General features: G+C 47.5%; 1 protein-coding gene across 3 annotated transcripts in view; it reads left to right on the top strand.

Moving 5' to 3' along the window:
• Positions 1–11,851: 11,851 nt before the first annotated feature.
• Hlf (HLF transcription factor, PAR bZIP family member) overlaps positions 11,852–15,770 on the top strand; it is a 55,032-nt gene continuing 51,113 nt past the window's right edge. The window contains exons 1-2 of one of the 3 annotated variants that reach the window (XM_045159448.1): positions 11,852–12,304; positions 14,322–14,657. In XM_045159448.1, the coding sequence (XP_045015383.1) occupies positions 12,196–12,304; positions 14,322–14,657 (445 nt within the window). In that variant the 5' untranslated portion in view covers positions 11,852–12,195. The remainder of the gene's footprint in view (positions 12,305–14,321; positions 14,658–15,770) is intronic. The other 2 variants (XM_045159449.1, XM_004669982.2) reach the window with 2 other exon arrangements.

Here is a 15,770-nt window from a genome sequence, read left to right as displayed (position 1 = left end):
ACGGCAAGCCTGAGGATGACGCCTAAGGTTATCCTCTGGTCTCCACATGTGCACACACAGCAACACACACACACACACAGGTACACCATGCACATATACATAAACAAACAAAAAGAATAAAGTCAAGATGAATGCCTCCGTTATTTAGGGTGGGATCTTAAGCCAACCCATGGTATCCATAAATAAGACAAAGAGAAGGGAGATTTGAAATCCACAAGGCAGGGCTGCTTGAAGATGGAGACAGGGACTGGATTGATGGAGTCGTTAGCCAAGGGATGCTCAGAGCCAACAGAAGCCAGAAGAGGGAATAATGCTCCCTTAATGCTTTTGGAGATGACTGGTCCTTGCTGATAGCTACATTTCTGAATTTTGGCTCCAAAAAGTATAAGAGAAAGGTTTCTATGGTTTTCAGACACAGTTTGTATAATTTTCTACTCACCAGCTCTAGGGAACAAGACACCTTATTTAAGTGGAAGATTCTTGACCCTATCTCAGACTATTGAACAGAATCTTTAGCTGAAGGTCAAGGAATCCTCACTCTAAAGAGCCCCTCTAAATTTTGGTTCAAGGAAGAGCAATTGAGTATGGCTTTAGTCTCTTAGGTCTCAAACAGCTCAGGACTGCAAGATTTTTTTGTTTATTTTTTATTGATTTACTTGAGAGCAATGGACAGACAGAGAGAATAAGAGGCAGACAGAGAGAGAGAGAGAGGGAGGGAGAGAGAGAGAGAGAGAATGGGCACACCAGGTCCTCCAGCCACTGCAAATGAACTCCAGATGCATGTGCCACCTTGTGTATCCAGCTGACACTTACGTGGGTCCTGGGTAATCGAGCCTCGAACCAGGGTACTTAGGCTTCATAGGGAAGTGCTTAACTGATAAGCCATCTCTCCAGCCCACAAGCTGTTTTTGAAATAAAAAATGGACATCCCATAGGCTGCCTGCTTGTCTTAGTAATGCACCCAAGACAATTTGCAGTGGTATAAGATACCCAGATTACTAGTTACTGGAGCCTTGTAATTACTTAATGGCTAACTAGTCAGCAACTGGAGCCACAAGGCTAAAAACATGACAGTTGGGTCTCACTTGGATGGGAACCCACTGTGCTTGGGCGTGTGCAGAAAGGAATAAGGAAGGAGAGCTGAATGGTCAGCAGTAAGCTCCAGCAAGTAAACAGAAACCCAAGCTGGAGAGGTAATGGAGAATCTGGGAAGCACTGATAACAAACACGACAGTGTTCTGAGGTGGATAAGAGCTGACAGGCGGAGGAGGAAGGAACAAACCGCTCAGCTCTGAAAGGATGGCTTTCACTTGTTCGAGGCAGGTGAAGAAGAACAACTGAAACAGGAGAGTGAGAGAAAACAATCCTTCTGTGAACAGATCGGTCCCTTCAGAGGACCCAGCTGATGGCCTTGAACTTCAGTGGTGCTCCAGTGGATGCCACCTCTTTATATCTTCAAGCAATGGACGTATGTCTTCCGTACAATGTGAACAGTGTTAGGTGGAGTGGAAAGAAACTAACCCTTAGAAAGGAGGTGGGTACATAGGTCTGAAATAGTGTCAGGAGCATAAAGGCCCAATAGGAACATTCAGAAGGCATCACTAAGGGGTGGCAGCTGAGATGGATACTAAAGTCCATCCATCGGATGAGGACAGAAAGACTAGGAGGAAGTGAGTGCATGGATATGCATGGGTATGCATGGGCTGCTCCTGCAGGAAATCTGTCTTCTGCAATGGTCATAGACTTGAAGGGGTTTCTTCCCTCTGAGGTTAGTGCAATCACTGCGTTCATTTTATAGTTGTAAGTTGGAGTTCCAAGAAACTAAGCAATTTGCCCAAAGTTATCCAGCTAATAGGTGTGTGGGAGGGTTGAGCCCCAGGAGACTTGTACCAGAGCTAGAAGCTGAGAACCAGTGAGGGAGATGGAGAGTGGATTCCAGTGTCTGGTACATATCACCTGTGAGCCTTCAACAGGTGACCCGGCCTCTCCTCGCTGTAGTACCTCTGTGCACAAGATGAAGACCGCAGTGGTCAAATGTGATTGTCTACTTGGGAATCCTGCTTTTGGAAATATGCTTCCCTTTCCATCTGATCACCCATCCCAAGGGGAGTGGTTACATTCTCAAATCCCATTGGTAATTAATCCAAGAATGGGTGTGTCTGCTCAAAACTGGGCTCATCCCTTCCTTGGGATTTTAAAAAACCTAAAACAGGGGAAGAAAAGTATCCCTTCTCAGTGGAGGAAATCCAGTGACATTAAGTTCTTGGTTTCTGAATGTGGCATGTCCCAGTGTGCACAGAAGATGAGTTTGCAGAGGAGAATACAGATAATGTGAAGAGAGAAGTAAGAGACAACAAGGAAACAATACAGAGATTTCTAGGCCTCTTTCCTCCCCGCTTCTGCCTTTGTGTGAGACAGTGTGACTTTGACTATGACATAGTGAAATGTTTTGACCTGTAAGTCAGTACCTGACTCACAGAGTTGTTTTAAAAATGGATGAGATTTTCTAAGAAAAGCACCCAAGACAGTTTGCCTGCAAACCTTCTCGCACAGTACCTTGCCAAATCAGTGCATGGCAAACAATAGTTACTGTGACAAACAGCAGTACCACTCTTCCCCCAGTAAGCTTGCATTCCAGAAAACCAAACAGCTTGTAGTTCATCCTACGCTATTCTTGCCTGTGTATCCTGACCGGGCTTGCTTCTTCCATCCCTGCCTCCTGGATCTACTCCTATTCTAGTTACAAAACCTTCCCTAAGGTTCCTCTATAAAGACCTGCTAGAGTCTCAGGAGATAATCCTCCTCCACACTCTTTCTCCTTTCCATTAGTGGAAGGCCACCAGACTGCAGGGGTTCTATGGGTAAATCCATTCATTGCTTTTGCTCCAGTTCCAGTGCCCAGGACAGTGGCTGGTTGAGAAAAGCTCTCCAATGATGGGGTGAGGATCCAGAAGCCACGGGATTGTCATCTCAGGAAAGCAGACCTGCTGAAAGCTCATCAATCTTAATGTTCTCTGCCTGACCAAAAAAACAAACCTGCATTAACAGATGGGAAATAGTGTGCTTGGAGCCTAGTAAAGGCGGAACCCAAAGACTTAGGAATGCTGCCTTCAACACAGTGCAGAGACGAGTGGATGCCTGCAAGACAGAGAGCAGGAAGAAAGTAACCATAGACAATGTCTGTTTATGTGTAAGAGCATCTAAACTACCCCAGGCCAGGCAAGACCCTGCAGAATGCTTCCTCCCATACATCTCCCCTCCTCCGAGCTCTTTTGAAGGAAATGTCCACATCCACACACTTGCTTAACACAGCAAGGCCCGTGCACCTGGCTGGTACTGCATCATGCCATTAAGGTCATCCTACTCAATTCCCATGCTCTGATTCCATGCCCAGCCAGAAAGCATCCACAGGGAGCAGCCCTCCCGGGCAGTGGGGGCACTGTGCAGCTGGCATGGAATTTTTAAGTATTGCTTAAAGTTCCACATCGGCAGCATGCTCCTTAGAAAAAGCTCTTCTCTACAGGAAAGCCATGTCAGGATAATTTGGCTGCACATGGTATATTCTACATGCATGAGCAAAACCAGCTCTCTTGACCTGTAATCAATAAGCCATTTACCAATGGCTCAACAAATATGCTGTGTATAGATGTAAGGTCAGCCAATCACTCGTTTTATGACACACATGAAACCTCAGGTTTATAGAGGATGTTGACAATAGTGACAAATCAAATCCTTTGTCTTCAGATTAAGACACAATGAACAGAGGGACGTTGGGCCTAAATCCCTGTCATGTGGATAGGCCAGGGTTCCAGATCTTCCCTGGTCTGCAAGGTACATTGGCTGTGGCAATAGTGAGTCTATGAGAGCTTGTTTTGTCATTGTCCTCTCGCCCTGTTTGTCCTAATACTAAATTCTGATTGCCTAATCTTGGGAAATAATGCTTAGAATGTGGTTGATGTAAGTCAGTTTAGTAAACCTGACCAACACTTGACCCTGAGCAAATTAATTATTAGAATCTGATTCTTGGCGATTTCCTGTGTCAATGGCTTCAGCCTCTATCTTCAGTTGCATTTATCTACTGGCCTTGAAATAATTTTAATGTTTTGCTTAACCAACAAAGTTCTGTTTCTTCACCTCTGCTATGATATAAGATATGGGCATCCCATCTCTGCACTGAATACTGCAATCTTTTGGATTTTATTTTTTAAATTAAATTTTAGGCTGTGTTCTTTGGAGATTGGGAACAAGGAAATATGGTTGCCTGGTAAGAAGGGGAATGTGTTGAGAAGAAAAAGGGTATATGTATTTAGAGGTAAATTAGCTCTAATATGATGGAATAAATAAACAGATATATAAATTAATCCATGGGAACATCTCTACAAAGGAGCAAAGAAACATGAAAATGCAAAAAAAAAATTCACATATAATACCTCATTAGCCTATCCTTCAAAATTTACTAGCCACCTCCCTACATATCATATCATTGCATAATCCTGGTGACTCCGCAAGGTGCTAAACACAGACATCCATTCATATTTCACAGAAGAAAATTGAGATCAGGGCTGGAGAGATGGCTCAGTGTTAAATGCCTTTTCTTTATACACATGAGGGCTTCAGGGGGCCAGAGACCACCCAAGTTTGACTCTCCAGAAGCCATATGGTCACTCATGCCTATAACCCTAATCATGTGTTGGGGCTCGAGTACAGAGACCCACTAATCACTTATGCTCACAAAAGGATAGCATACTCTGAGATCAGTCAGAGACTCCGGTTCAAACAAGAAAAAGCGAGAAGAAGGTGAGAGCTTGGGTGTCACAGGGCATGAATGCACGTGCATACAACATGCACATACATACAAAGAAAAGGAAAGAAAAGCCAGGCGTGGTGGTACACGCCTTTAATCCTTTAATCCCAGCACTCGGGAGGCAGAGGTAGGAGGATCGCCGTGAGTTCAAGGCCACCCTGAGACTACAGAGTTAATTCCAGGTCAGCCTGGACCAGAGTGAGACCCTACCTCAAAAAACCAAAAAAAAAAAAAAAGTAAAGGAAAGAAAAGAAAAGAAAATTGAAATCAGACTATGCTAGGTCATGGTACAGAGGTGGGATTTGACCCAGTTGGACATCAAAATGAGTTTGTTGAATGGCTATTTATCATTCATTACTTGGATTTAATGGATTTAAAGAACACACATGTTGGAGTCAAGCAGTACTCTTTTCAACTCATAGCTGTGTATGTCTTAGCTAGTCACAGAAGCATGAAAAGTCACTTATTTCTCTTGGCCTCATTGTCCTCATCTGTAAAAATGGGTGAGATAATGCTACATTCCCTACTGTTACAAGCAACAAATGAGATAATACATTTAAAGGGTTGACATTGCATCAAAACACAGTCAGGGGTTGGAGAGATGGCTTAGTGGTTAAGGCGCTTGCCTGCAAAGCCTGAGGACCCATGATCAACTCTCCAGATCCCACATAAGCCAGACGCAGAAAGGTGACACAAGTGCAAGGTTGCACATGCCCTCCAGGTGGTGAAAGCGTCTGGAATTCAGTATCAGCGGCTGAGGTCCTGGTGCACCAATTCTCTCTCTCTTTCCTCTCTCTAAAATAAAAAAAAATAAACACAGTTAAACACACAATGAACATGCCTCCTCCTCCAAATTGTTGCTGATACGTTTAGTAGTAGTAGCTGGTACCAAGGCATCATGTGCTCACCCTATTGCAACACACTGCATTGTTTACCTCCCCATCTGTGACATGAATTCTTTTCTTTCTCTTCTAAACACTTCTTCCTGCTCTTCCTACACATGTACATAAATCCAGCTATCCCTTGACTTTAAATATACACATACTACTTTGTTGCTGTTGTTGTTGATTTTTCGAGGTAGGCTCTCACTCTAGCCCAGGCGGACCTGGAATTCACTATGGAGTCTCAGGGTGGCCTCAAACTCACAGTGATCCTCCTACCTCTGCCTCCCAAGTGCTGAGATTAAAGGCGTGTACCAACACTCCTGGCTCAACATGACTACTACTTTAACACCTCATATACTTGTATGTTTTAGTAGTGTGAATCAAATTTACCTGGGCAATACACAACTTAGGAAGGGGTAGGGAAGCCTAACCATGATCTTTTACAAAAATCATCCTTTAAAGAAGAGGTTGGCATTCCCAATAAAATTTTAATTTTGTTTTGGTTTGGGTGGGCATATTCTTCCAATATTCTTCAAAGTTGGGAGGTCTTTAGTAGTTAATTAAACCAATTAAATATACTCTTTCTTTTCAGTGTCTTGGCAGAGTTGGAGGCTTTAGGGTGGAGGAAATGGACAATCCTGAGCTTGGCATATGGATGCCTTTCACTTGGATAAACTGGCAACAGGACAGACAGGTTCGTGGAGAGCCTTAGTTCACTGTTGTACAAAGCCCTTCATAATCACATGGCCGTTCTCCTGCCACCCAGGGTCCCAGCCTCCAGGAGAGTACATGGGCAGGCATTTCATAGCCACCAGGAGTCTGGAAGACAGACACTTCTCACACTGGAAAGGTCTTTCTGCCTGGCCTCAGGGATAGGGCCATGACGGTTGGTTCCCATCTGCCCCCACTGTGATGACCAGACTTACTAGAGGTCATTGTTAAGATTCCTGAAATGACAGGATGGGCAGAAACTACTGGGTGGGCAAAAGGCTGATTTCTAGAATGTCAGAGTAGAGAAGGGTTTTGTGTCTGGTGCAGGCACATTGATTCTGAAAAACCTTCCTATGGTCATTCCTATTTCCAGGCAATTTCCATGCCTCCAGGACTTCTGCTTTTGCTCCTTCTCAGAAAAGCAAGCTGAAGGGTTGAAAGAAGAGCATCAGGTGCGGTTTCTTGCACCAGGATACTGAAGATGCCCAGTGTTGGTTCATGTGGGTGTCAGGGATGGGGCCAGGAAGAAAGGGCATGACAGAAGTGAATAGCTTGGGTGTAGACTCAAGACAAGAGACTGGTGGGCACATACAAAGATTCTTCCCTAAGCACATCTCTTTATCTCCCACGTTCCTTCAGAGCTCTGCCTTCCTCTGAGAACACGTTAAGCACTGCATTATGGTCACACGTGGTATCCCCACCTAGACTAGGAGCTCTCGTCTGACATTGGCTGAGTCTGCTTTATCATTGTGTACCACACATCACTGCTCTGAGTGAACATGGAATAAATGACTGAGTAGGTATATATTCAACTAGTGACTCACGGAAGGGTCAGCCTTCCCCCACCCCCCACCAAAAAATATCTGAGTATCAGCGATGGTTTTTAACTTACCTGACACCATTTGCTTTCATAGGAAGTCACAAGAAGTGAGTGAGATAGGTGGTTACTTCCCATGTTGACTCAAGTTAGCCATATGTCTGGCTTTGGCCAGTGGGGCATTAGCAATCAAAGGCTTGATGAGTACAGGAAATTTTGGCCAAACCTGGATTCTATTCTGCTGGACAGAACACAGAGAAAGACCATGCAAGTTCATGAGATAGAGAGAGAGGGGCGGGGAGAGGGAGGGGGGAGGGGAGGGGAGGGGAGGGGAGAGAGAGAGAGAGAGAGAGAGAGAGAGAGAGAGAGAGAGAGAGAGAGAGAGAGAGAGATCTTAATACTACATGGAGACAGAAAGAGAGGCAAGCTATACCCAGCATCCCTGCTGAGCCTTACTCAGAATGCAGACTGCTGAGAAATAATTAAAATGTTAGCTGTATATGAGCCACTAGGTTTTGGACTCCATCGTTACACAACAGAATTGTGGAATCCTGGCTTTCTTTGTGGGATTGTCAGGCTGGGTGATGGCAAAGTGTGAAGGGACTTGGGAAACAGCACTGAGCATTTGTGAGGGGTTGTTTCTCTGAGTGTAGGTGTGGGTTCAGATTCATGCTGATTACAGAGATACACCCATGTGAGAATCAGCCTGAGGTAGTCCCTTCTCTTGTAAAAAGCAACATAAGTACTACCAACCAGCATAGCTTTTGGATTCTTCTTTGAACATCCTTCTTACCCCAGCAGCACAGCCACCTACAAGTTCTGGGGAGAAAGACAGAATAGGGGAAGAGGTCATGGCTTAGTGAAAGATACAATAAAATTTATGAATAGCCATATAGTCAGAGTGGCCAAGATATGCCATAAGGGATGGGGCTGTGTTGAGGACTAGTCAGTATTCATAACTAGGGATTCTAAGGCATTAGCAAATACATTTGAAGTAGAGAAGGCTGAGCTGGAGACAAAGGAGATGGAGGTCTCCATGGTCTGAGGTTTGGATCTCTAACTTACCCATATCTCAAATGACCCAGCTCGGGGGAGTTGAATTATATGAACCAAATTCTCAACAGATCTGGTGAGAGGTGGGAGAACTAGCTCAATCAGTAAAGTGCTTCCTTAGGGAGCTTGGAGTCCTAAATTCAATCTCCTGTACCCATTGATGCAACGTTGGAGTCCCAGAAATGATTCAATATCCATAGAAATGCAGGAGAACCCCAGGTCCATGAACCTCAACTTCAGGTCCTTGTCCAATTTAACAAAGAATTGAAAATACTCAGAGGGGCATAAAGTATGAATTATGAGATTTAGGGTAGGGGGAGTTAGGATCCAGAGGGAAGGCGAGCAGGAAAGCTCACGCCATAAGAAATGGGAAGGGAGCAAGGAGATGGAGAAAACCTTCTCAGTAGAGGAAGGCCTCTCTCCAGGGAAGAAGCCTCTGGGGAAGGGGCTTACACATGTGGAGAGCAAAGCAGAAAAGCACCCAGGCATCAACTCTCCCCCTGGCAGCCCAGTCAGGCTGGGGAGGAGGGAGGAAGATGTAAAAGATCCCTTTTACGTTGGGAAGGACAGAAGAAGAGGCTAAGCAGGAGAGGGTAATGGTAGGTGGATGTACGTGTGTGTATGCGCGCGCGCGCACACACACACACACACACACACACACACACACAATGGAGGTTGGGTGTGACTCTGGCCCATTTATATGAGTCAAACATCCAAGTACAATAAGTCTCCTCATCAGACAGCCTGATTGGTTGATTGGTTCAAGAGGCTGACTCAGGAAGGGTCAGCACACAGATGATAGCTAAGCCTGGGGAAAAGTGGAATCTGACAGGAGTTATTGCCTTCAGTCATCTTGAATGAAACTGGATCATATGTGGTTTCTAGTCTTGCCAGAGCAGGCATGGTGGCATCCATCCGTGTTTCCGGGGACCAATCCCTGGCTAAGTACCTACCAGCAGAAAAAATAAAATAAAATAATGTAAGTGCTAGGTGTGGAGGCACATGTCTGTAATCCCAACGCTGGAAAGGCAGAGTCAGGTAGATCCCTGAGGCTCACTGTATAGCCCTGCCATTGAGTTGCAGGCCAGTGAGACATTCTGTCTTAAAAAGAAGCAGATGGGACTCCTGAGGATGACACGCAAGGTTGTTCTCTCACCTCCACATTCATGTACACACACACACACACACACACACACACACACACCTGCAGTGAGAAATGTCATTTCCCAAGCCACAGAGCTCAGCTGTCTCAGAAGGTAAGGAAAAGGTTGCTGGGGGAAAGCAGATCCCTTCAGCCAATACCGGTTTCATGTGCGGAAGCATGGGGAGGTAGGGAAGGCCATGGAATCATCTCAGCAGAGCACTGTGGCTGTGCTGACACTGTTAGGCTGTCTGCTAAGCCCAGCATCCTTTCCCACGCCTGGAATCTTCCCCATTTCTATCCAGAATGCTCTCAGCTCTTCTGTATGGACTTACAGGATGTGGAGAAATCAAGTCAGGGAGTCTCCTTTTCCAAAGAGGTAGTGGGAAGGGAATCCCTTCTTTAGTGAACAACAAATCAATGGAAGGATTTGGAAAGTCCCTGAAGGATGATTACCTTCAAGCCCAGCTCAGACACACTTCTCTGGAATCTTCCTTCAGAACATACAAATGCCTGTCTATTGTTTCTCTTTCATGTATATGTTATATAATGTTTGCTTCTGGGCCAGGCTTTAACCTATGTGCTCTTAAGGTTTACCATTATGTCATGTCAATCGTTTCCTGACCACCAGCATGCAGGGGTGCTCAATGAATGCACATGAGATTCACTAAGTGGTCTCATATTTCTATAATCTGAAATTATAAGAGTAGCTCAGAATATTACCCATTTTGTCATGACTTTTAATTTTTAAATTGTGTGTGTGTGTTTGTGTGTACACATATGTGTGTACCAGGGCCTCTGGTGTATGCAGAGGAACACCAGATGCCTGTGCCACTTTTTTGTGGCCAGCCTACATGGATGGCTTGGGAACTGAACATCAAGGAAATAAACCCCAGTGAGAGGTTCACACCAGGGATTCAGTCTGTGGTCGCGAAGTTCTCTAGGTCTCACTGAAATGATCCTGATCCTTGCAGGCCCTTCTCCATATCAGTTGACCCTCGTCTTGGCAGGTGGTCGACGTGAGGGGCATGGAGAAGGGACAGGCGAGCGTGGGCGTCGGGGACTCCGTGGGGCAGTTCCACTTCACACCCGAGAGGGCGGGGGGGGCTGGTGTCGCGGGGCGGGGTTTCAAACTGCCAGAAGGAGGAGCTGCGGCCTCTAACCACAAGATGCTCCTCCTCAAGAGATGCTCCACAAAATTATTTTACCTCGGGCTAGCGAGAAGGCTTAGTGGCACTTGCTAGCTAAGCCAAAGGACTCATGTTCAATTCCCCAGTACCCTCATAAAGCCGGATGCACACGGTGGCATATCCATCTGGAGCTTGATTGCAGGGGCAAGAGGCCCTGGCACACCCATTCTCTCTCTCTGCTTCCCTTTCTCGCTCTCATAAATAAATAAATAAATAAATAGATAGATAGATAGATAGATAGATAAAAAATATTTAAAAAGCTATCTTAACTCATGAGCAGGCGTGAGACTCCAAAACATCCCGTTCGGTGTGTATCTCTCTCCGCCCCCACCTCCAAAGCAGGAGAGGGTCTATCCCGGCGATCCCTGTCTGACGGCGTGGGAGAGAGCCCGCAGCTCGGCCTGCCGCCTCCCCACCCGCTCCGCTTTTGCAGCCCGGTGCATCGCGTCGCATCGCATCTCAGGAAAGCGGTAGCTGTGGAGCGGGGCAAGAAAGAAGGTGTAGAGTTTGGCGGAGGCTCAGGAGAAATATTTAGACCTTCAACTCTGTCTAAACCGGTTTTCTTCAACCCGAGTTCTCTACGGACCCATCTGGAGAAGCTTTAAAATCTCCTTATTCTTTGGACATCCCTCCAAGGCTGTCATTTCATCGATCTCAGGGTACTGCCGCCTGAGCATCTTTTTTTTTTTCCCCCCTAAACTCCTCAGTTGATTCCCAAGTTGAAAACTACTAACATGAATCCCTCATTTCTCTTCTTACTTTAGAATAAAAGAGAGGCGGGGTGGGGGGGCAAGATTGTGAGCCCGACTCAGCGGCTCGAGCACGCTGGCATCTGCTCGGCGTTCTTTGGCAGCTCACCTGAGCGGCGCGGTCGGCAAAACTCGGCGCGCGCGGCGATGCCAAACGCGCGGGCCGGCCGGGGCGGGGCGGGGCGGGGCGGGGGCGGGGCCTGCCGTGGCCCCGCCCCTGCACGCCTATGGGCGCGCGGTGCGGGCCCTGACGTCACTCTTGTCAGAGCCCCGGCACATGGGCTGCCGGATGCGCTGAGCCGGGCGCTGCGGGGCCGCGGAGCGCGCGGGGAGCGGCGGCCGCGGCGCGGGGAGGGGGGTGGGGCGGGACGGCGCTCCGCCTCGGGCGCACGCACTCGGGGCCCCGGCCGCGCGGTGCCTGCCGAGGCCGTCTACATTTTTTCCACCCTTTCTTTTCCCTTTTTATTTTATAATTTTATTTATTTTTTTTTTTTTTGCAATTTTGAACATTTTGCAAGCCGGAGTGGCTGGAGGCAGGTGAACGTCGAAGAGGAAGGAGCTCGGCTCTACTTGCGCGCTCTTCTGAGACTGTCAGCGCGGAGAACCTTAAAGTTGTCTTTGAAATATTTTTAGGCAGGTGTATTTATAAAGATAGAAGTACTCCGTCTTTATTATTATTATTTTCATTCCTGGTCTCCACCGCTTTTGAAAGCCAATACTTTTTTTTCCCTCTCTCATTTTTTTTTTTGGCAAAGGACGGAGGAAAAGCTTAATTTTCATCATTTCACAGGGTTTCGATTGACTTGCTTTGTTTTAAAAAAAATTGGGGGGATTGAGTTCCTCGCAATGGAGAAGATGTCCAGACAGCTCCCCCTGAACCCCACCTTTATCCCGCCTCCCTACGGCGTGCTCCGGTCCCTGCTGGAGAACCCGCTGAAGCTCCACCACGAAGACGGTGAGCGCCGCGGGGCTGGGATGGGGAAGGCGCGAGGCTCCGGGGGGTGCTCGTCCACGGCCCCGCACCGCCGGGCTGTCCGGCTGCCCCGGCGCCGCTTTGGTGAGATGAAGGAGTCACCGGTCTCCCCTCGTCCTCATCCACCCGGGGATCCCTCCCGAGCAGCCTTTAAAACCGCGCTGGGCACGCGACCCGCCATCCCTGGGTCCCGTTTTTGTGCAGCGCAGGTGGCAGGTGAACTTGACAGGTCAGGATGGTCGCCTTGAGTGGCAGAGAGAAACCGCCTGCCCGAGGGCCCCAGCGTCGCAGACTGGGGTGGAGAAATCGGGGGATGCATTCAGGGAAGCCCCCTCCCCTCGCCCCCCTCCGCGCCCCAGAGTCGGGGGTCTCACTGCGCAGCGTGTCTGGTGCTGGGAACTCACGCGGCGAGCGCTGCACGCGCCCTGCCCGAGGCCCGGGAATTCAGACGGCGGGGTGGGGGCTGGTGGGGGAGTGGTCTGTCTGCGGGATGCCGTGCACGCCTCCGGCGCTGACACCGTCCCCGCGCACTTTTCCTGGTGGGAGGGGAGAGAGCAGCAGTCTCACGTGTAACCAACCTCGCAGGAGCCTCCTTACGGGCTTGAGCCCTTTCTTGGTAAGTCGCAAGCTTCCCTAGGCAACATTGTCTGGAGCTGAGAGCGAGAGTTGGGGAGGGGACACGTAAGACGCGGCAGAGAACCCAGCTGTGCCCACCCCTGAGGGATGGATCATTTGGGCCCAGTTGGGGGTTTCATACATACCTTTGGTATCAAAGTGACACATGCTAATCAATCTTGCAGCTCGTGCATGGTCTTGAAGGATGACTTGGCTGCAAAGAGCTGGGCAGTGTTTGCATTTTCTCTCCTAGGAGAAAACAGCCTGTTGCACGGCGAGAGTTGGGGTGTGTGGTTGCAGACTGCAGATGATAGCGCCCCTCCCCCGCCTTAAGGAAAAGCACTTGGAAGGAAGGGCGCTGGGGTGTGCTTTTGCAGATTTAAAGTCCCACTCTTTGAAGATGAGCCTTCGAAGGCTAAAATGGGTCCGGGATGGGGCTGTGTTTTCATCTAAGGAAATAGAAAACAGAACACCCCAGAAGCAAATTCCTTAATCTCATAGTCCACCTATGCCTGAGTATTAACAGGTATTTCCAGGTAGGAAATACTGCATTCCTCCATTCTCAGCGTGTGGAATACCTTCCCTTTGCTTTTGACAGGATGACGAGAGATGTATGTATTTTTCTAAATTAGATATTTTAATGTTTGGGGAAAAGAAAGACGAGGAAAACACTTAATGTTGATTAATTTACTCCTTAAAAATACATTCCAGTGGTTTTCCAAAGAAATACACGTAGGCTCAGAACGGATTTTTTTTTTCCTCTTCTATGTTTTTCAAGACCAGAACCTCCAAATCTTCCTTGTAAATGGGTATAACTTTGGTCTTGTAAGTCTGCTATAATATTTTTTGAGATAATGTATGGAACGAAACAGGCTTAGTATTGATAGATACCCAATACATAGTATTAAGAGAGGGTGGAGAGCCCCCCTTTCATTAGGATTAAGAGTGCCAATGACCTTGGCTATGTAGGTCCGAATGTCCTACTAATGTTTCTGTGACCAGTTCTGTTAGCTAAATCAAACATGATTATTGGAGATTTTCTTAAAAATCACAGTGGTTTTGTGAGGTCTTATGTGTTATTTGCCCAGCTTAGATTTCAATGACAGCCCCTCAAACAGCGCAGCTGGGGCAGTTCTCCTGTCTTTATCCCGTATCAACTGGTAGCCCTGTGCTACGGACCTGTGCTTTCTTTCCAAAGTAAATAGGAAGATGTGGAAAACAGACAGAGGTCCATGAACTTTTAACTCTACATCTACAAATGACTTCTGCCAGGGGACCCCAGTGTCCCTGAGAAGTAGTTTTGTAACCAAGGCCAGAAAGGGTGACGAAAGAGTGACCCTTTTTTCCTCTCTTTGAAACAAAGTCCATCTCCCCCCTCCTGCAGCATGTACTAAGGAGAAAGAGAAGGACAAGAAGCTGGACGATGAGAGCAACAGCCCGACCGTCCCCCAGTCTGCATTCCTGGGACCCACCTTATGGGACAAAACCCTTCCCTATGACGGAGATACTTTCCAACTGGAATACATGGACCTGGAGGAATTTTTGTCAGAAAATGGCATCCCCCCCAGCCCATCGCAGCATGACCACAGCCCTCACCCTCCGGGGTTGCAGCCGGCCTCCTCCACTGGCCCCTCGGTCATGGACCTCAGCAGCCGAACCTCTGCACCCCTTCACCCTGGCATACCATCTCCAACCTGTATGCAGAGCCCCATCAGACCAGGTAAACTCGGGAACAGTCTCCCTTTAGAGGGGAGAGAACAAGGGGTGGTGGAGGGGATGGCGTATGTGTCTTAACAGGGGAGATTTTAGCACATATAACTAGAAAGGAGCAGTCTGCTTTACCTACAGGGAAGGTTTTCTTTTTTTCTTTTTCCCTTCACTGAGCATGCTTATTGCTCATCTGGAAAATCAGTTCAAACCAGACTCTGAACCCCTCGAAAGTCGGGCTTTTCAGGTCTGGGGTGAGGGACTAGGAGCATTCATCTTCACCAGCTCCCTGTGGGGCTGTGAACCAGCTGATACAGAGGCTGCTGTTTGAGATGCGCCATCCTACAGCCACCAGCGGTGCTAATTAAGCATTTGTCTCCTCCCCTGTCTCTCTTCCTTATTCCCCAAACACACACGTATTAAAATGTTGCTGGGCAATGTGCATAGACTCTCTATCAGGCTGGGTTTACACACATTCAGTGTTCTCTAACCTGAAGTGTAGAGATGCTCCTAGGGGTGTGGGATAGCCATTTGTTTGTTTCATCCATTTCTTTCTGTTATCAACTGAGAACTAGAATCTAATAGCAAACTCTCATGCCAACAGAGCCTCCGCCTCTTCTCTTTTTAGCACCAGGCATCTCTCCCCTCGAGCTGTTCCTATGAGCCAGTCTGTCCTTACATCACTTCCATTTTCATCTGTCTATCACACTTTTATCAAAGCTTGCAAGTCAGCCATAAAGGATGCTGAAGATGACATAAACATATCACCTGGAAAGACTCAAGCTTTAAAGCCCTTTGCTAAATGCTCAGGGATGAGCCCAGACTGAGACAGCACCCCGTAGTACAAATTGAACAGGAAGCAAGATCATTTCAGGCACACAGGTACCAGGAACAAAGATTCAGCCTGATAAATTGACAGGAAGGTCACCAAATGGAAGGCCTTAGCTGCAGGGGAAGATAGAAAGCAGGACAATGAGAGACTTGTGGTAGAGATGGTTACTGAACTCTGTGTCCTCAAGTCATGCAGAAATTTCTGTCACATACAGAGCCACATTTAAATGGAAGGAAATGAGGTGAAGGAGGAAGCGAATACCCTGGCCTTTATAGGTTAATATGAGAGCTCAGG

Source organism: Jaculus jaculus, chromosome 9, assembly GCF_020740685.1.
Source record: "Jaculus jaculus isolate mJacJac1 chromosome 9, mJacJac1.mat.Y.cur, whole genome shotgun sequence".
NCBI lineage: Eukaryota > Metazoa > Chordata > Mammalia > Rodentia > Dipodidae > Jaculus > Jaculus jaculus.
Note: the sequence above shows the minus strand (reverse complement) of the source record. Positions and strands in the feature narration are given on the sequence as shown.